The 22,625-nt window shown below is 38.5% G+C and overlaps 2 protein-coding genes across 2 annotated transcripts; one reads left to right on the forward strand and one right to left on the reverse strand.

The window, feature by feature from the left end:
- Window positions 1-287: 287 nt before the first annotated feature.
- Window positions 288-1,110, reverse strand: CSN8 (COP9 signalosome subunit 8). Its single transcript, XM_065234872.1, has 3 exons — window positions 965-1,110; window positions 820-890; window positions 288-757 (listed from the first exon to the last, which is right to left on the reverse strand). Exons 1-3 carry the CDS (start codon window positions 1,019-1,021, stop codon window positions 322-324), a joined length of 564 nt encoding a protein of 187 aa, XP_065090944.1. The 5' UTR covers window positions 1,022-1,110; the 3' UTR covers window positions 288-321.
- A 15,642-nt stretch (window positions 1,111-16,752) lies between these two features.
- LOC135711573 (MPN domain-containing protein CG4751) lies at window positions 16,753-21,942 on the forward strand. Its single transcript, XM_065234451.1, has 7 exons — window positions 16,753-17,017; window positions 17,092-17,199; window positions 17,285-17,534; window positions 17,594-17,696; window positions 17,761-18,179; window positions 18,241-19,719; window positions 19,789-21,942. Exons 1-7 carry the CDS (start codon window positions 16,946-16,948, stop codon window positions 21,552-21,554), a joined length of 4,197 nt encoding a protein of 1,398 aa, XP_065090523.1. The 5' UTR covers window positions 16,753-16,945; the 3' UTR covers window positions 21,555-21,942.
- The last annotated feature ends 683 nt before the right edge of the window (window positions 21,943-22,625 follow it).

Consider the following 22,625-nt stretch of genomic DNA (forward strand, 5'->3'; position numbering starts at 1 on the left):
GGTTCTCTGTGTAATTACTGTTGACCTGGTAATGACGGAGTAGCATCCGCGGGCTCTCAATCCTGGTGATTTTTTTCTGTTTCTGTTGAATATAGTTCTATCAGTTGGTTATCGTTCGGGTATGGTATTTGTTTTATTAGGGAAGTACCTCATTGTAAACAGAAATCGGCTGAGTCGGTTGATAAATTCAAATGATCGTTTATTTCAAACCAAGGAATTTACATGAGTGAGGAAAACTTAAGCAAGCAAATTTCAAACGAGCATTCCTTTCGAATAACTACATGGAAAATCGAACGAGTGCGGAGATTAGTTAAATTCTGATTAGTTTTCTAGGAACGATACGAAGTCGGTCAACTTCTGCAGTTGGTCCTCGGCCGTAACCACCAGAGGCTTATCCTGTGGTGGATGCTTAGGTATGATCATCCTAGGGCGCGGGCCTTCTACTATATCCCAGTTAAGAGTCTTACACATTTCATCTATCATATCTGCAGTTTGGTTGGTCATTTCAGCAAACACGTTTTCGAAAATTGAACTGTAGGCTCGTCCTATCAGATTCACCGTATCCTGCTGCATTTTCTCCTTCAGCTCAAACATTAGCTCGGACACATGCTTGGACCAGTCGTAATTGATAACCTTGTAAAACCCAGCCGTGTCGTTGTTCCACTGGCACTGAAAAACTTTGTACATTTGATCCAGCTCGGAGTGGCCAGCTCTCACACTCGGCGGAATCCGTTTCCATAGATATCGGGCATTGGAGCTGTGATTATAGGAAATATTTTAGTTATCATTACAGAGGTTATCATGACTAACAATACTTACAGATCATTCTGATACAAATAAGCTGCAAACAGTTCCGAATACAGCTGAACCGATACTATGCCATTCGGTGCCTGTTCGAAGAACAAAGCGGTGATGTAATTTATGTTGGACCAATTTTCCGATTAAATCAAGTGATATTACTAACCTCAAGCTCCTGTTTCTCCAATAACATGGTAAGCTGTCGAATCTTTTCGGAGAACATGATAAGTTTACTAAAAATTACTATGAATTTTAAGCTAAATTTGTAAAACAACACGAGACGAATCCGCTCACAGCTAGCTCTTTGTTTGTTTACGTTTGTAAAGATGCAATAATTATTATTTTCTGACGGCTTTTAGGGAACGCTATCGAAATGAAACGGTTCACCCATTTTTGTACACGGAGAATCGAAATAACTCAATAACTACCCGAAAAAAAATAACAACAAAAATACATTAAAAAACAATGTAACAATAAGACGAAAATTATTGTCTTAACAATGATTTATATTGTTACGTCTACAATAAATTTACCTTGATTTATGTTGTACAAAACAATAAATTTCATGGTAAATGGAAAATTTACAATAGAAAAGGGGGGTTGTTAAGTATCTTAACAATGAAATTTTCGTGATTTTCCCATATAATTTTTTTTCAATAACATTATATATTATTGTTATTTTACTGTTGGTTGGCGAATTTATTGATTAAAAAAAATAACAGTGTACTTTAGAGTGTATGTGTTGGCTTGACAGATCTACTTTATCGACTTTAAAAATAAATCGAAAAAATTCAGTGCTAACATTTGAAAACGGCGCAAAAGCCATTTGTAAACAAATGGTTTGTGGGCCCTTTACTCGCTACCCGAAGAACGCCCACGCAAACCAACAGCATCGTCAGGAAGGGGAAAATTTCCCCTACCCGATGTTGCTGTTGTGTCGCGTGGGTGTACTTCAAGTAGTGAGTAAAGGGCCCACAAACCATTTGTTTACAAATGGCTTTTGTGCCGTTTTCAAATGTTAGCACTGAAATAAAACATTGCCCCGGGAAGGGAAGAGGGTGGTATGTCTGTTACGGGTGGTCCTTTTTTTTACTAATTATGGATCGAGATTCAATCCGGAACTTGTGAGAAATGCAGGTTAACTCCTCTGCGCTCGATATCCCTAGGTCACGTCTCCTTGGTGGTTGAGCGTCGTTGATAAGTTAATGCATTCGACTGGAGAGAATCGCCCATGAAATATGCTTCCACCTGAGAGTTCCTTCCTGACATCTTCAAGTGGTGGAATTTTTTATTATTATTGTATGATTATTGACTGCACGGAAAAGGTCTCCATTAAGCTTTAGAGAGGGTCTAGGATAAGATATGAGCGGACGCGGACTGCCTGGTTTTGAGCCAAACGAACTGTCAAAGCCAGAGCCATACGAGCAGCGCCTATCTTAATTACATTGGCAGCGTTGCTGACCCTCTCATAGTCTGCATGCTTCAATTAGATTTATTTTTATTGTTCGTGAAGTAACCCACAATGAAAATACACCAATATTTAATGTAACAACAATTTTTATTGTAATAGAGTTGTTCATTATTGTTCATGATCGAATCATGTTAACAATAAAATAAATGAAAAATACGATAAAAATCATTGTAACAATATTTTATTATGTATATTCATTGTACAGCTAGGTAGCAGTTTTGCCGTTTTCGGAAGAGTACAACATTATAACAATCATTTTTATTGTCGACAATAAATATTGATGTTAAAGCATTGTTTCCACTGAAAATTTCACTGTAATTTTTTTTTTTCGGGTAATAATACCATTGACAGCATTGACAGACATACAAAGCAGTACCAACCGATGGCAACTAAAGCCTGGTACGCAGCTGAAAAGTAATGACGTTTTTACGTGCTACGGGATAGGACACGGAATGCTAAAGAAATTTCTTTTCCATAGCATTTCTTGACCAAGTACGCAGTTCAAAAGAAATCGGTAAAGGAAAGATCGATTACATTAGTATCGTGATCGACATGAAGGTGGCGCATTCTGAATGCAATTTCATTTTGCTTGCGGAATAATGGTCTGACCAATTATTCCGTTAGGTAATTTTAACGTTTGTTGTATAAATGATGTTTTGGATGCATTTTAACAACATAAAAATTGATAATTATTGATTTTAAAACTAGGCGACACCTACCTATGATCTCAAAATTTAGCCAAAGACACCTCCCTATAGCTGTCAAATTAACTTTTGGGAATATTCCTCAAAAATTACTTTTCCGTTTTCTTTTCAGCTGCGTACCAGGCTTACGACACGGAATGCAAAAGAAATTACTTTTCCTCAGCATTTCTTGACCCAGTACGCAGTTCAAAAGAAATCGGTAAAGGAAAGATCGATTACATTAGTATCGTGATCGACATGAAGGTGGCGCATTCTGAATGCAATTTCACTTTCCTTGCGGAATAATGGTCTGATCAATTATTCCGTTAGGTAATGTTGGCGTTTATTGCAAAACTGATGTTTTGGATGCATTTAAACAACATAAACACTAATAAGTGTTGATTTTACAATTTGACCACATCTCCCTATAATCTCAAAATTTAGCAGACTATCCAGCTTTCCATGCTCGGTAATGGCGGCCTGTTTGTATGAATAAATGTATCCTTCACTGTGCTTTTTGACACTAACTGGAGGGCGTATGTTGTTCCATTTTCTTCTGTTCCTGGGAGAGGGAAAGAGAAGGGTCAAAATCCGAACCTCCAGATAGCACAGTGAAGGATAGATTTGTTCATACAAACAGGAAGCCATTACCGAGCATGGAAAGCTGGATAGCCACAGAGAACAGACGTTGAAGCTCGGTCAGAAACTTGTGTAAAATAAGTGGGAACGTCGCCGTTACGTGGTGTTAGCATCTCCTGATTTTCTCTCTAAATTTTTCACTTTCGACCAATTTGGCGCTAGTATCGATAAATTTTCTGTTGAAAATTGCCACTTGGCGCACTTAGTGTCTAGTGTAATTTGTGCAACGCCAGTGCCATCATGTTGTCAAAGAAGGTTTTTAAGTGGGGAAGTCGCCGTTAATGGCGCAGAAGTCAAATAGGAATCCTTACACAAGTTTTTAGAGAAATTTTGTTCCAGCCTCCATGTCTGTTCTCTGTGCTATAGCTGTCAAATTTTCTTTTGGGAAAAATCCTCAAAAATTACTTTTCCGTTTTCTTTTCAGCTGCGTACCAGGCTTAACGATTTAAAATCCCGCATAAGCACGAACCATAAATTGACCTTATCTAAAATGGTTAAAATTGTTTATAATCCCTGCTAAACTTCAACTGAAATGGTTATGGAACTTTACATGAACGTTTGTGTGATAAAGTTTTAACCATAAGTATTATAATTTTTTGGAAGTGGACCTTACAAATAATGAGTTGTTAAGAACCATTACCATTCAAAATTCTTGTTTTCTCCATACATTTTCGGAAAGAAAACTATACTAAAACCTTTTAACTTTGGTTTGAGAACATTAATGGTAATGGTTATGGTAACCAGTAAGGTCCATGAATGGTTTTGTAACATCGATCAACTTTATGTGGAATATATCGCGAATTGGTTGCCTGTAAATTACTGATTACCAATTCACGATATATTTCACGTAAAGTTGAACGAAAAGACCTGAAGACCTGGCCGGTAGCTTTAGGCTGTGTTCCATTTGGATATTTTTCACTTAAATTTGACACTTCGAAAATAAATTAAGATGTTCGAAAATCCCTCTGTTATTGATCGGCCGATTTTCGAGAAAGCGTCTGTCACAGTTGATTCCTTGTCTGTCAGAAATGAGTCTGCTGGAATAGCAGGTTTATTTGAAAATTTTCCATCTGTCAAATTTAAGTGAAAATTCACCAAATGGAACACAGCCTTAGGCTGTGTTCCATTTGGCGAATTTTCACTTAAACTTGACAGATGGAAAATTTCCAAATTAACCTGCTATTCCAGCTGACTTATATCTGACAGACAAGGAATCAATTTTGACACACACCTTCTCGAAAATTGGCCGATCAACAACAGAGGGATTTTCGAACATTATAATTTAGTTTCGAAGTGTCAAATTTAAGTGAAAATTCACCAAATGGACCACAGCCTTAGTATCTGTCCAAACATCGAAAAATTATGTAGTAGAACCTTTTTTTCAAAAGTTCTTTTCCTAGTCCATCAAATTGTATTTTTTACAAGTCCGGAATCAAGAAATTTCCAAGCCCAGATTTCAGAGAAATTCTATGTCAAAATCATGAAATCTTTTCTATATTTTAGAAACATTTAAATTTTTCTAGGACTGTAAATTATTCTAGGTTTTCTTAATTTATTTGTAATAGAGATCGCGAATTACTAAGTCCCAGCATTAAACAAAAATGTCCAATATCTCTAAAATGTATACCAGAATCATGCTTGGCATACGCAGTTTTGGCTTATTTGCTAACAACTTTGCACACAGTTGACGAAACATAGTTCTTTTTGAAGCAGTCGATAGAATTGAATTCAAGCTTGTTATAGATACGTAAAAAAAGTAGATTTTAATTCTAGTAATACACTGTAGTTGTTTTTGCGTTGTAAAACTGAAGTGAGAAATTCTCGCTGCACATCTCGGACTTTAAGTGTAAAAATTCATTGGTGTTGATTCAAATGTTAAGCTTTACCTACTCCTTGCATATCTATAGTTAACGATGATCCTAATCTATCAATTACTTAAAAAAAAACTAATTTCAACAACTGAGTGAAAAGTTATTAACAAATGAGCAGTTCGTGTGTACACCTGTGCATGCCAAGGATGACCAGAATCTTACAACTATTTTCAAAATCAAGATTTTAAAACATAAACGCATGTAATATTGTCTTTCTAAGTGAGACAATTTGTCTCGTTCCAGAATAATGATAATTTTTCTTGGACTACAATCTAGAACAGTTATCTAGGTTCCAGAGATATGAACATTTGTCTATGTTCGAAGTTTTACAGAAGTTTCTATATTTGAGATCTTTAAAATTACTTGTCCCAAAATTGACAAATTTGTCCTAGACTTTGAGCTTTTTTCTCTGCACCTCAATTTTTCTCAATTTCAAGATTTCCTAATTAATGACTATGTTCAATCGTTCACATCCCGAGATTCATTCATAACCAATTCGCGTTCGGAATCTAAATTCAACTTAAATGTAAGGGGGGCGACACATCTAAATCTCAATCCTAGATGCTCAACATATCTCACACTAACGAATCAATTTTCGAAAAAAATTCTGTCATTTCTCGCATCTACTTGCATCGCGCATCATCGTTTTGCAAAAAATCTTCAGAATCATCATCAATCTTCTTTCTGCGTGCGCGCAGCTAACCACAGCAAAATACAATTTTTCCTATATCGTAGATAGAGTCGCCCCCCTCGCTTAAATGTTTGGTTTCCCAAAAATAGAGACAAGAAAATGAGTACTGAGTGAGGAAATGGAGGTTAGAAATTAACGTATTGAAAAATGCTGGTTTGTGAGTTTATAATATTTCTCAAAGTGGGTCGCATTCAACGACAGATCGGAACCACATCTTTCATTTCTTTCCGATCAATAAATGTCACTATTGGTCATTTTTGTCTGTTTTAATCTCACTATTTGGTCACTTTTTTCGTTATTTTAGACACTACAGCCACTACTATTGCATAAAATACCCACTACCAGCCCCGCAAAGTAGACGTATTGTAAAGCAATTCTGCTGACAAAATTATATCATTATCTTTAAAGGGTTAATTTTGAACGCCTTTTTTGTTTAAGGCAGATTTTTTTTAAATAACCGGGAAAATACCGGGAATTAAAAAATGGGATTTGAATGGTCACCCTGGTGGGTGACGCTGCTAAAACTGGACCACGAAGCCCACAAATGTTCTCGAAAGAAGGAATATTTACGGAAAAATAGGACAACGCAAACATTCCAGAAATTCTATATGTAACTGCAAAACTGGTTTACACACCACTTGTTAGATATTGAAAAGTATTGCAGAGCTTAATCATTCCGAGCAATCGGGACACACCAGGGTCGCTGGAAGGATAACAGTAACATGTTTGCTTACCAACAAAGAATGCCGGGCAGCATGATGCCAATAAATGGTCCGCACAGCAATGTCCAAAAGCATGGCCGGAATACGTATCAACGTTCCCTGTCGGATCGTCACAGCAGCGAAATATTCTGCAACCGCTACACTCAACCAAATATACGCCTTAATCATATGTGTTAAACTTCATAGATTGTTGCAATCGACGTTCACAATTAAGATTTATGAAGCTTCACACATAGGAAAGTTCAGTTCAATTCCATATTGGTTCTATGTGTGATCGTTATAGATTCTTTATGCTGTTGGACTAAAATGTATTAGATGTAAGTTGCGTATCCGAGTGTTTATTACAATAGAATTTAATCTCTGAGACACATGATGATCATATTTTATGTTTATTACGTTATATAAGAAGTATTTTATTATTTAAAGATGAATTGCAGGTACACATTTTCGTTTTTTTTTCTCTCTCAATAAAGCGAGGATTATCCTTCTTGGTCCATATTGATAATGTCGATGACTATCTTGCTAGATCGGTTAAAACTCCCACAAACACTTAACATCCTGCATCATATCCGTAAGTTCAGAAATTGAATCACCATTGGAAATGCGTTTCTCGATTACTGCTCGATTATCATGCATAAGCCTTATGGCAATATTTTCCAACAGGGACACACTTAATGATCCATCGAGCATGGCTGTATATGATTGCTTCGAATCTTCTGCACAGTTGACGATCATCCAAACTTTCGGCAGGACCTCCTTCGCCAGATAACTGCAGTTGAGTGACGTCAAAATCATCTTTCCTAGTCTACAGTAAACTTCTTTGGTCCTTCTCTGGATTACAGTTCCGTGTTTCTAAAAATGAACATGAAATGAAATTCCAAAATTAACAAACTAATGCAACATTTACCTGCTTCACTGCAAATGCTCGAAAACTTGTTCTAATGGGCCGGTTATCTGTTTTCCCAGTTCAAGTATGAGAACGTTCCACTCGTCTGCAGAAAAAAACAGCATATTAGGAATATAAATAGGTATAAGCCATTTCTGTTCGTACAACTGATTTTTTTTTCGAAAATCTTCCTTGAAATCTCCAATTTATCGTGCAATTGCCAACGCTTGATAGAGCGCAACCGTAATTCAACAAACCACACAGAGTTTTTCCGAGTGCATCTGGTTCCGGTGGTTTCTACCGGTAGGCAAATCTTCGAGAAAAAAAACCTATCATGGTCACCACCAGGGTTCCTTCCATTCATTTCGGCTAAAAAAAATGTTTTATTAAAGTATGGAATAATAAGATATTATGATAATAATTGGTTTGCGTAAGCAATAAGACAAGATTGTAAAGTTTTGTGTTTGACACATAACACTTGCAAATTTAGCTTTGACAGAGTCACAATGAGTGGTTTTCTGATCGCCTTTTCGCGAAGAGTGGGTGAGATAAATGACAAAATCGCTTATTGCGACTCTCATGTAGCAACATTGGCAGGTATTATGTGTCAAACACAAACTTTACAATATTTTCTTGTTGCTTACGCACAAAAAATATTACCATAATATCTTATTATTCCATAATTCAATAAAACATTTTTTTTGCCGAAATGAATGGAAGGAACCCTGGTCACCACAAATAACATGAGAAAAGCAAATCTTACCACAATCAAGTGCAAGTGTTCTGCTAAGTATCTCCCAACTTCCAGACCAGTTTCACATGAGCCAGATATCGGCAGTCGAAATTCCTCCTCTTTCTTTGGGTGCCTGACGTAGCTCAACCAAATGTTTGTGCATCCGTATGTACGTTCAACGGGTCGTAGTCAACGTTTATTTTTTATCTCACAAAGTTGTGATTGAAACTGAATTATAGTTTAATTTTAACTAAAGCATACACTACTTCACAATATTGCAACCTGAATGAACAGAACAAAATGCAAGGACAATGTGATTGGTGAGGCAGAAGGAAACAAGTCAGCTCTTTTATTATCACGACGTTCTTATGCATAAAGCCTGGTACGCAGCTGAAAAGAAAACGGAAAACTAATTTTTGAGGATTTTTCCCAAAAGAAAATTTGACAGCTATAGGCTGCTAAATTTTGAGATTATAGGGAGATGTCGTCAAATTGTAAAATCAACACTTAAGCCTGGTACGCAGCTGAAAAGTAATGACGTTTTTATGTGCTACCGGATAGGACACGGAATGCAAAAGAAATTACTTTTCCTCAGCATTTCTTGACCCAGTATGCAGTTCAAAAGAAATCGGTAAAGGAAAGATCGATTACATTAGTATCGTGATCGACATGAAGGCGGCGCATTCTGAATGCAATTTCACTTTCCTTGCGGAATAATGGTCTGATCAATTATTCCGTTAGGTAATGTTGGCGTTTATTGCAAAACTGATGTTTTGGATGCATTTAAACAACATAAACACTAATAAGTGTTGATTTTACAATTTGACGACATCTCCCTATAATCTCAAAATTTAGCAGACTATAGCTGTCAAATTTTCTTTTGGGAAAAATCCTCAAAAATTACTTTTCCGTTTTCTTTTCAGCTGCGTACCAGGCTTTATTAGTGTTTATGTTGTTTAAATGCATCCAAAACATCAGTTTTGCAATAAACGCCAACATTACCTAACGGAATAATTGATCAGACCATTATTCCGCAAGGAAAGTGAAATTGCATTCAGAATGCGCCACCTTCATGTCGATCACGATACTAATGTAATCGATCTTTCCTTTACCGATTTCTTTTGAACTGCGTACTGGGTCAAGAAATGCTAAAGGAAAGTAATTTCTTTAGCATTCCGTGTCCTATCCCGTAGCACGTAAAAACGTCATTACTTTTCAGCTGCGTACCAGGCTTAATCTAGTGTGACGTAACGTTGGATCATGCGTAAGAACACCGTGAGAAAGAAAGAGTTGTCTACATTCTTTCTGCCGCACCTATAGTAATGCACACGGTTCCCACGCTGACTGTTCCTTACTTTCTCACTCTAATCAAAGTTTCCTTCGATGAGTGAGAAAATAGCACATAGTCAACGCGAGCAAGAACGCGGGTTGCCAGATCATTGCACACAAAACCAACTTGAATTAATTCAAAGCAAAAATACTAGCGAACCTGGCGGTGAGGGGCGAAAGGTGGACTAAAATTCTATTACAGAAAACCACATTATTTTAATTAATTTCTTCGGAGAAAGTCGTCTGTCACTTCGTTTGTGATAGAAAGAAGATTTATCACGATTTTGAAGATTTCCTGCAAAAAGATGATGTGCGATGCAAGAAGATGCAAGAAATGAAAGAAGATTTTTCGAAGATTTATTCGCTAGTGTGAGATTTTTTGAGCATCTAGAATTAAGATTTAGATGTGTCGCTCTCGAGGGGTGCGACACATCTAAATCTCGATTTTAAATGGTCGAAAAATCTCATACTAGCGAATCAATCTACGAAAAATCTTTTTTTATCTCTTGCATCTAAACCCATCTACTCGCATCGCTCTCCACCTTTTTGCAGGAAATCTTCAAAACCATAATCAATCGTGTTTCTATCTATTAAGCGCAAGTGCATCTCACAACAGCCAAGCAAAAAATTTCCTGCATTTTAGATAGAGTCGCCCCCCTCGGTCGCTCCCTTCGGATTTTCCTATGTTTCGAGAGGTACATCGATTAGCTCTTAAAAAAAATCTCACACTAGCAAACCAACATACTAAAAAATTTCTTTCATTTCTTGCATCTACTTGCATAGCGCATCGTCTTTTTGCAGGAAATCTTCAGAATCGTCATAAATCTTTTTCTATCTACTCAGCGTGCACGCAGCTAACAACACTAAAACAAAATCGTTCCCGCATCGTATACGTATACACAAAAAATAATCGTTAATAAATTTAAAAGAACCATTGGTAAAATTAAAAGTTAGCGTTGGTTCTTTTTGGTAGAAAGCGAGGTAGAAAGTATTTAGCATTCAAAACTAAAGTCCCCTAACTGTCAATTCAAAAGTAGCTCTCTTTCTACTTTTAAAAGTTGAAACTTTCAAATCGAATTGTAGAACTGTCAAACTAAAGCCTATAGTTTTTAAATTGACGTATAACAAATTTTAATTCAACTGATAAGCATTTTAATCGCAATTACATACGTTTTTATCTTAAATGTGAATTAGTTTTAAATCAATTAATTTTATTTTTTAGAAGAAATAACCAGGGAAATTCCTTTTATTCTAATTTATTTTTTATACTAATTATATTGTCAATTTCAAAGCAGCAGAAGTGACGCTCCCGATGCTTTTACAATATGAATTGTATTATTTTACAGATTGTTGATCAAAGCTGTACTTGGTACTTGAATGAAAGTGGAATTTTGATGGGGATGGGAGTCGAGGTGGGAGTAACCTTCCTTTCCGTCAAGACTGAGGCTGCTGAAAATTAAAACATCTCAATTAGAACAATCGGAAATTCATTGAAAATTATACCAAATTACCGTCAATTCCAGCACATGAATTGTTTCTTTTGCCCGAGAGCGCCATCATTGCCTCCATGTTATGATAGAGTTTATGTTTCATCTAAGATTGCTTCCCTCCGTTGGCTGCTTTGACGATCACCTGCAATCCGATGAAAATGTATTAGCGGTGGCGTACCACTTTTTGGGAACCGATTCCAGTTCGAAAGAGATACCGACGGAAGAGTAATGTGGAAACGTAGAAGACACAGTAATATCAACAATCAATACGAAACTAACGATTTTAAATTGGCTCACCATTTTAGTAGCCTATTGGTCCCAAGCAAACGATTAACGTACCCTATTCTAGTTGAAATTCTATTACTACACTATGTTTGTTTTGATTCGCTATGAAAGTTTGACAGATAACATCAGGGGTGTGTGGATTCATGCAGAACATGCAGGGGTGAGTGAAATAGCTTGGGACTGCTTGGGACCGTTGTTCTGGTACTGAGTGAGCCAAAAATAATAATGATTTTCTTCGGGACCCAGTGGTCTTAGAGTTACCTCTATGGTAATATCATAGAGGTAACTCTAAGACCACTGGGTCCCGAAGAAAATCATTATTATTTTTGGCTCGCTCAGTACCAGAACAACGGTCCCAAGCAGTCCCAAGCTATTTCACTCACCCCTGCATGTTCTGCATGATTCCACACACCCCTGATGTTATCTGTCAAACTTTCATAGCGAATCAAAACAAACATAGTGTAGTAATAGAATTTCAACTAGAATAGGGTACGTTAATCGTTTGCTTGGGACCAATAGGCTACTAAAGTGGTGAGCCAATTTAAAATCGTTAGTTTCGTATTGATTGTTGGTAAATAATATGGTTTATTTTTCACGCTTTCAAATTTAGCGGCAAACGAAGGTAAAGTGATGCCAAAATCTTGGCAATGACGAGGAAGTTTTGAAAGATCTGCGACTTATATTTAAAAAAATTAACTTTTGAAATTACAAGTTGAAATTGAAAGAAACACTTTTAATCCGAAAAAAATGATTTGATTTTGAATATTTTCGTTGTTAAAACTACGAAATTGGAGAAACTTTTAAATTGAAGTATCATTATTTTTATAGGAACAATTTTTGTTCTTTGTGTGAGATAGAGTCATCCCCCTCGGACTAGAGAGGGTCTAGTATAAGAATGGAGAGGACTGGCTGGTTTTGAGCCAAACGAACTGTCAATGACAGAGCCAATTGAGCAATGCCTATCTTGATTGCATTGGCAGTGTTGCTAGAAACCACCTAGGCATAAGTTGCAAAGGCAGTTTGTTTTGAATCCACTCCTCTCTTATACTGGACCCTCTCTAGTTAAGACTAAAGAGCCTGAATTTATAAAGAGATGGCATGTCAAAATTGGAACAATCGATTATCTGTCAAAATCATAGGAAAAGTCATTCCAATCGAGCAGAAGACCTGTCAAATGGAAAAGATGTCGCCTCTTTATAAATTCAGGCTCTTTAGTTAAGACCGTCGATGGAGCCTACACAGAAAAAAAAGTTGTTGAATATTACATACAAAAAGCTACACTCAGATCATTCCGTCGGTTGTGTAATATTACGTTGTACAATGTACATCGATTTTGCGAACAAAATTACATCCATTGATGTAATATTGTATCTGCTTTTTGCTATTACACCATTATTTCATACATCAGCTTGAAATACGTTGATCGATATTACATTTTTTTTTTGCTGTGTTTATGGTTGTTGAAAAAGCAATATAAATGTGAGTTAAATTATTTTCCCAATAAATAAATTCCTTAAACCAACAATGGTTTCAACGATTCACAGATTCTAACTTATTTTTGTACTGTGTTTTTTTTTTGTCCCATTTTTTCTGCAGTGGCTGACGAAATTTTCACTATAAAGCCTGGTACGCAGCTGAAAAGTAATGACGTTTTTACGTGCTACGGGATAGGACACGGAATGCAAAAGAAATTACTTTTCCTCAGCATTTCTTGACCCAGTACGCAGTTCAAAAGAAATCGGTAAAGGAAAGATCGATTACATTAGTGTCGTGATCGACATGAAGGTGGCGCATTCTGAATGCAATTTCACTTTCCTTGCGGAATAATGGTCTGATCAATTATTCCGTTAGGTAATGTTGACGTTTATTGCAAAACTGATGTTTTGGATGCATTAAAACAACATAAACACTAATAAGTGTTGATTTTACAATTTGACGACATCTCCCTATAATCTCAAAATTTAGCAGACTATAGCTGTCAAATTTTCTTTTGGGAAAAATCCTCAAAAATTACTTTCCCGTTTTCTTTTCAGCTGCGTACCAGGCTTAAGAAAAGGCGGCAAATGAGGATTCAGTGTTGCCAGTTAAATGGACAGTTGTACAGCTTTTCTTGAAATTTACAAGTCGAAAGTGAAAGAAAAAAATTCAAGCCGAGAATATAAATGTTATGTTAAATATTTTCGTAGATGAATCTACGGATTTTCTGTATGTATTATATTTATTGATACAATTATTGTTTTGTGTGTGATTTTAATCGTTAAGGCCGGCGCACAATATATACGTTTTCGGGTTTTTTGACAGATAATGCATGGGCTAACTGTCACAAAACCTGAAAACGTATCTATTGTGCGCCGGCCTTTAGTGTTCGGTTTTTACGTTTTCAATCGGGTTCTCCATTGGTGGTAGAGAAAATTGCTCGACTGCATTTCAATTTACTCTTCGTTCCTTCTACTGCTGTCAGTTCCATGGTGATACAGCTTTGTCACTATATAGGCGAGGAGGTCGCGAAGGGGAGGGAAAGTGCGGTTTTAGAGCAAATTGTAAACAAACTCGGTCGCTGTCCCATACAAAAATCCAACATGGCTGAATCATGAATTTGACACATTAGAACACCTATATGTAGGTCAGTTCCTAGGGACATCTCACTCTAAACCTTAGACCTAATATCAATTAAATATTTTTAAATTCCTCGTAAGTATCGTAAGTATTTTTAAGTATTTTAAACTAAGATTATATTTTCATCGAAGTAACACTTGTTTTTATGACGTGTTGCTAGTGTAGAGGTTTGTTGTTGACTTTTTTATATATCGAGTCGTTCGCCGTGTATTTATTCAAATTCATATGAAAATTTATGTTAATGGGTGGATATTTTTATTATGTCTATGAAATAGTATTACTAATTTCCATTTTTCAGCCATTCAAAATGTTAAAATGCAAAGGTCAAGATCGACGTAGCTACAAAAAACGATGTTTTGCAATCGTTGGTATGAGATGCACCCGAGTATAAATTATGATGTGTCTAATGATCGAGAGAACACAGATTGTTCATTGGCTCACATAAACTCCTTCGGTGGACAAAGATCCTACTGATGAATATACATTTCCACAAATGCATACTACCCCTGCCTTCCTAGCAGCGAATCATCTGACTAAGTAGTTTTTTTACATTACAGATGAGGTTTTAGTTCCTAAGCTAAAAGTAGTAAGCTCAAGATGCCGAGAAAATCGTGTCACAGAATATTCCAAGATGACCAAGCGAATGGGTACTGGAGGAATGGGTAAGGAGGGTCAAAACGTCTGATCGAAAGCAAAATTAAAGTTTATCAATCTATCGAGTTTCTCAATTCACGAAAATGTTATTTTAAAATTCTAATACCTATTACATTTAAACATTGTATTGCTTGTTTCTATTCTACGTAGGAAATCCTAAAACTTAAATCCGACTATTTTAATCATTCCCATAATTGTTTCATGTTATCGTTGGACCATTATACTCCAACTATTGCTTCGAATTGCTCTTTAATTAGTTAATCACCAGATCATGCAACGAGAGTATGCACGGATAGAAATCTCCTTATACCTTTTGGCAAATTTCCATTGCTGATTATTCATAAAATTTATAAGTCAACTAATAAGCAGACGCCTTGCAAAAAGTTAATAAAGATCATGTGTCAAAGGAAATGTATAAGCGGTCACACATACCTTTTATGCATTCTAGTAGGACCTATGTGGTTTGTCTTATGGAATGTATCCAGCTTTCCATGCTCGGTAATGGCGGCCTGTTTGTATCAATAAATGTATCCTTCACTGTGCTTTTTGACACTAACTGGAGGGCGTATGTTGTTTCATTTTCTTCTGTTCCTGGGAGAGGGAAAGGGAGGGGTCAAAATCCGAACCTCCAGATAGCACAGTGAAGGCTACATTTATTCATACAAACAGGCCGCCATTACCGAGCATGGAAAGCTGGATAAGGCTGATGCTTTAGAGTTTTGTTTGGAGTTCAAAATCGATATAGGATATAAACCAAATCCTCCTGGAAAGTTAAAAAGAGAGCTGTGCTGCAAACTAAAAATGATTAAAATTAATTTCAAACACGCTCCGCCTTTGGTTCAAAGAAGATATCTTGCTTCGATGGTATCCAACTAAACAGCCTTGATGATTTTTTTATCTTCTGTAATAAACATGTTCTACATTTAGAAGGTGAGAAGCTACGAGATCCGGGTCCGCACCATAGCATGGTGTGAAAGGTTTTTATCACTTCCGATTTTGCTTAGGCTATATACCCGTATTTATCGTTTGATAGGCAAGAACCTAGCGGATAAAGTAAAGTATAAATATATGCCCGATTATAACACAATACTTACATGGAGATAAGGAATACAAATGATAGAAATCAAACCGAACGAGTAAGCAACAAAAGGTTCCCATGTCTTTCAGATCAGAATGAACTCTTTCTGGTTCCGATCGAACAGATTACACCGGAAACGGTTCGTGACATACAGCTGCTCTGCTCACTCTCTCAATAAAATACCAATATCCACACAAACCTTCTGACATTGGATAAACAAACGAATTAAATCGGTATAGCAACCAAGCAAATAAACTAACGCTAGATATTTCTTAATTATTTTTAGGTATTTACAGGTATCTTAGATATCACTAAGAACTTTATTTGTATATGAAGGAAAATACAAAGTTAAGAGTGGGATGCCCCTAGGTCAGTTCCGAGTCTAGCAGTAGAGTCACGTGGTTGGAAGAATTTTCACTCGTTCAGCAATCTGTTGTAGGTGAGGGTGGTTATTTTGTTTCTGTGGCGCTAAGACTGGGGCTACACGATATAGCGCATCATTGTACAAATACAGTGTATAATATATCGTAAATATATATATATAACGTACAGAAAAAAGTAAAATCGATTGTCGCGTGTAGGGTTTTCCGGCTTTCAACTATACCGATAATATAAAGTTTCAGATTAAAAACGATTAAATTACTCGGTAATGCCTGTCGATGGCTAATATTAAATATTGAGGCAGTCTCAGTGATCGTGTAGATACCATTTCCAACCGTTCCTTTTATTTCCCTTTTTTGATTAACAATCAACAAAGTACAAAAAGGAATATAAAAAGAAAATGCAAGCCAAATGTCATCAAACGCTTTGTATTCAGCGGTGTGTTGTAAAATTTTCGCTGTTTCACGAAATATAGTTTTCTTGAGAAAATAACCCTAGCAGAACTATCTAAACACATACATAACTAGTTTAATTTATGAGATAAGTGGTCTGTGCAGTGAGTTGACATTAAATTTATCAGTTTCGAGTGGAAATTCGTGCCGCAAATCGCGATTGAAAATGTCAACAAAAGCCAGCGAAGAGGAAGCCCACCATGATGAGAGTGACATTACGGATGAGTTTATTGATGATGTTGGTGTTATGGCTGCTGCTGTGTTTGAAGTAAATCGATTTTTACATGAGATTTATTTGCTTGTTGATTACAGGAAAGCGATAAACCGGGATACTTTCCCGGGAAAACTGTTACGCTGCAGATGTTACTCGGTGCGAATGTTTTACAGCCGGGAAAGGCGGCGATGAGCATCGAGTATCTGGTAAGCTTCGTTCACCTTGGTCCCCTTCACCCCCTTTTGCCACGGCTTACGAAAACCTAACGAACCTTGTTTTCTTGCAATCTAGGGTCAAAAGTTCATCGGCGATTTGCTGCCGGATGGTAAGATAAAGTCCCACGAAACGGAAACCATCTTCTGCTCGCCAAGTGCTTGGGCCATCTACTGCAAGCGCATCATCAACCCGGACAAAAAATCCGGATGTGGTTGGGCATCGGTAAAGTACAAAGGTCGCAAGTTGGATGCCTACAAAGCGGCCTACCATCGTAAGCAACTGCAGAGGGAAAAGGACAATAAAGATGATGTGACACCGATCGATGGTTAGGGTGATGTGCGAATCATATTTTCGGGGCTAACTAAATGGAATTAACAATTTTAGATACGGCGGAAGAAACCGAAGAGGACAAGACGGCAATGGAACCACCACCAGTTCGAAGGAATATCGTTCAGCACAATACTGTTAGCAATCGGAACATTTTGCAGTAAGCAGTGAATTGCGCACATTATTATTCACAGATTCTAATATCCTTATTGCTTTGTTTACAGTGATGCAAACACGCTCATCGAGTCCATTCCATTCACATCTATCGGCAAAATGCAGCCATTTTTGGTATCGGTGTCTTCATCTACGATTCTTGTCATGGATTTCCATTGCCATCTAACGAACAATGAAGTATGTGGTTACCTGGGTGGTACATGGGACATCAACGCTCACAACTTGGCAATCACGCACGCATTTCCATGTCGTAATTCACGATTCGATCGTGATAAGGCCGCAATGTGCGAGCTGCAGATCCAGAAGCTGATGGTGAAGAAGAATCTCAACCTAGTTGGATGGTATCATTCCCATCCAAGATTCCCGGTGCAGCCAACCCTAAGGGATTGTGACGCTCAATTAGAGTATCAGATCAAGATGAGGGGCCCAACGGAAGCCTCCTATATACCATGTGTAGGATTAATATGCTGTAAGTTTGTCTCTAAGTTGTTTAAACAAAATCTTAGAATGTTATTTCGTTATCGTTTCAGCTCCCTACAACGACGATAACCTAACGCTGGAATCTAGTGTACTATCGTTTTGGGTTCTACCACCGCCAGAAAATCGTCCCGCAGAGTACGGTCGTCCAATGCTGATGTCCTACACACTGGTCCACGACGAGATCCTCTCCGAAGACATAAAAGAAGAGATGATGCTCACAGTTGACTATTACAAGCAGTTCAAACGTGAATTGATAAATTTCCAATCCGTCTATAGAAATGAACTTACGTACATTGAAAAGTTGAAGAGAACTCTTCAATCAAAATTTCCGCTGGACTCGACTTCTGGACATTTTTGGAATTGGATCCGTGAACTTTTAGGTCTAGATCCGGAAGAAATCGTTGTCATTCCAGAACCACCGCCACCACCACCAGTGGTACCAATTACCATTCAGAAGATTCCAGAACCAATTTCTGTCCCGGCAGTTGTCAACCTAACCAATGTAGAGGAAAGCAGCGCCACTACTGAAGCCAAGAACGACGATGATTTTGATGGAGTATCCGAGATGGGTGATTCTGACGTTATTTCGCTTAAAGATGATGACCCCAAGGCTCCTTCGTTGGCCGTTCCTAGCCTACAAGCTCAACTGAAACGACCCTCCGGGCTTAACATGACACCCTCTCCACTATCCAGCGCGTTGGTTGTTTTGCCAACAAATCTCAGCCAGAACAACAACACCGGCAACAGTAACGCTAATAATCACACCGGATCTATAACGACTAATACGTCTTCTCCCAGAGACAGTCCCATTACCATTCCGTCAAACTCAGCAAGTCCGGCAAAGTTCGAGATTCCCGTACGAGCAAGTCCATCTCCTGCAAAATCGGATACTTCATCTTGCCGCAGCCGCACTCGAAACTCCCCCGCACCAAGCCCTGGAAAACTGTCTATCGGTGACATTCTTGGAAGCGGAAATCGCAACAGTCCTACTTTGAGCTCTCTTATCGGAAACATGGGAAGCAACGTGTCCAACATTCACGATCTGTATGCGGCCACGTTTGCTTCCTTGGGAAGTTCGCTTCCCTCCAACCTACTGCCACAAGATTATGCATCGCTATTTCAGCAGAACTCGAAACGTGATGAGTATGGTCTATCAGCGTTGAATGCCCTAGCCCAAGTGGCGGCCGCATCCGGAATCTCAAACTCTCAAATCAACGAGACTCTCATGCACAGTCTCAATCGAAGTATGTCGTCAAAAACTGGGCAGACATCTACTGTAACGACCAGTACAGCTACCATGACATCCAGCAGTGCATCATCCTCGGTAGCCGCAGCAGCAGCGGCCGCGGCTGCGGCTGCGAGCGGTTCAAATTTGCCTGCTATTCCCAACATGAAAGAGTTCATGCAACAGCTCGAGAAGGGCAATTTAAGTCTGTTGATGCAATCTCAATATGCGAATCCGCTGGCCGGTATGACTGGTCTCACCGGGCAGGCAGGTTCTGGATCACATGGCGGCGCTGGAACGAGCGGTAGGTTTTATAACTATCTCCAACGCCTATCGAATTTTTGCAAGTAATTAAAACAATATTCAATTTCAGGTACCGGTGGAAAATCCGGATCAAGCCGATCATCCAACAAATCACGTGCGAAATCTCAGCAACAGTCTGTCCAACAGCAACTTCAACAAGCTCAGCAGCACTTGCTCCAGCAGCAACAGCAACAACATCAATCGCTCATGGATTACGCCGACTTTACCAGCAAGTTTGACCAAAGTAAATTGGCCGATCTAATGAAATCTCCAGAATACTCTCAAATGCTGCTACAGCAAGCACAGGCATTGGGAAGTCTTGGCAGCGAGATATCTATAATCAAGAAGCCTTCCTCCAAGAACAGCTCAAATACATCCTCTAGCAATGTCAACAACAGCAACAACAACAACAACAGTAACTCAACCAGCAACACCAACAATAACAATTCCAGTAACAATAACAAGAAGGATTCAGCTAGTGATCTGATTTCGAAACTACGCACAATTTTCTCCACCGACTCTTATCTCCCACCGATGCCAACGGCCGCAGATATCAACTTGCTGGCAGAGCAATCGCAGAAGGTTCCCGAAATCCAGCAAATTTTGAATTCCGGTAATTTGGACGATATTCAAGTGTTGCTAAAGGCCCAATCTCTATCCAACAATATGCTGGATTTTGCTGCTTTCCAACAAGGAACATCTGGTATTGGCTTGAACACCGGAGCTGGTGAGGGCTCTAGCAAGGCTAGCAAAAATGCTGCTAAAGAAGAACGGGAAAGGGAACGTGAACGGGAACGAGAACGAGAACGCGAGCGAGAGCGTGAAAGGGAACGGGAACGCGAGAGGGAACGGGAGAGAGAAAGGGAAAATGCTGCAGCTGCAGTAGCCATGAATCCATATCTATCAGCTAGTAATCTTTCGGCATTATTCGAACCAGTACAGCGTTCCTCGTCCGGCAAATCTGGCAGTAAATCAGACAAGAACAAGGGTTCTGTTGATCGCACCACCACCAACGTTGCATCTAATCCTGCAGAAATGTTGAACAGTCTCTTTACGACTGCAGCTGGAGCAGCTGATATGAATGCATTACTTTATGGACAGGGCAAAGGTGGTCCTGATTTGAGCATGCTCTTCGGAGCAGCTGGTGTATGTTCAGCCCCAACTTCCTCTTCGAATTCGAGCACAACTTCAACTGCTGCTGCAGCCGCCGCAGCCGCAGCGAAACAAAGTTTGGATTATCTTTCCATGTTCCCCAATTTTTCCGCTGCTAAGCTTCCGGAAATGTCTGCTCTCTTCCAATCGGACAAATTTGAAATTCCAGATCCACTGGCAAAGGCAACGCTTGAAGCAAACAATATGTATCTTGCTCCGTCGGCCTCTCTACTGAAGCTCCAACAAGAAGCATTCAACTCGATGATGATGAAACCTCCCAAATCATCATCCTCCTCCACATCGTCATCCAGCAAGATCGAAACTCCACCTCCTATATCGGCCTCGCCCGGTGCTCGTTCAACTCCTACTAAATCTGCCAGCCGCGAGAGTCCATCGCTCGGACCGAAGTACAACTTCAGTGCAGTAGACCTTGCCGTGTCCAGTGTTCCTCTAGCCGCTTCGTCGCCTCTCGGTGCTGCCGATTTGTCCAGGAAAACTCCGCAAACTCCTCCGGTGGACATGTCAGCTTCACCGTCCATTCAAACTACTCCACCAGCCCCGGCTGGATCGTCGCAAATATTGCCGCCGTACAAAAAGCGAATGGAATTCTCATCCATCGCTGATCTCGTTGCAGCACCGCCCAGCAAGATGCCAAAGCTCTCCTCGGAGAATTTGGACCCCTAAGCGACAATGGGACAGGTACTGATTGTGCAAAGGTAAGATTTTGAGCGAATCCACTTTTACAGTATTGATCGAATAGAATTAACGTCTATTTTAGTATGCGTCAGACCTTATTTTCAAATTGATTCATATTTTATCATTAAGTATGACTATACAATGTTACACAGTTGTATTGCTATTAGAAGATCTATGGAAACTTTCGACTTTCGTAAACAAATTAAACCCAGCAGTTCTGAAGGTAGCCAATACAATTCTGATAATTTCATCGAAGCAGCAGCATTTTTTATTTTCTTAATTTCTACAATTTGCGTCAAAATAGAACACATCTTACTCTAGAATTTTGAAATTTTCGTATTGTATTAGTTACAGTAATAATAATCAAAGTATTGAAACATCAGACAGATATATAATAGACAACTATGTGTGTGGTCACATTAAAGGCTTATTTGTAATAGAAACTATGAGAAATCCATGCATTTTGTACTTCCGTTAGGTTAGTTCGCCGCATTATGCCACTAATATCATATACAGGGTGGCTTGCAGCTCATGGTCAACGTGAAACAAGCTAATAGCTAAATATTGGATCTATCTGGCTTATGACGGAGATATTTACTACTCATAAATGCAAAACAGTCCCATTGCACAGTGGGCAAAATTGAATCAACCACGACAAAATTGAATATCTCGGCTACCAAACGGTTTCAGTCAACATGTTATACATATTCTCACACATTTTTTCCCCCTCTGTTCGGGACCTAACTCCACAGCGACCAGTAATTTGATCTATGGTAGTATATCCCGTGTCCTTAGTTTAGTGCATGTCGTATTACTCCATCACTATTGATAAATGATAAAGTATTCGTTTTGTTTACAGTTGTCATTCTTGACAACTGAAAGTTTCCGCTATTTATACCCTTCGGAGTGTTGAAACACCCTCCAAAGGCGCGCCCCTCTGTCAGTCAAAATTGGATTCCTTAGCATCAAAATTAAGAAATGACACCGATAATGACCATGCATCAGAACCCTAGTCTTAACCACTTCAAACTAGAGAACAACGAATAGAAGATTAGAAAT

Source organism: Ochlerotatus camptorhynchus, unplaced genomic scaffold (assembly GCF_037179485.1).
Source record: "Ochlerotatus camptorhynchus isolate MF236.1 unplaced genomic scaffold, CSIRO-AGI_Acam_v1.1 ptg000038l, whole genome shotgun sequence".
NCBI classification, from domain to species: Eukaryota; Metazoa; Arthropoda; class Insecta; order Diptera; family Culicidae; genus Ochlerotatus; species Ochlerotatus camptorhynchus.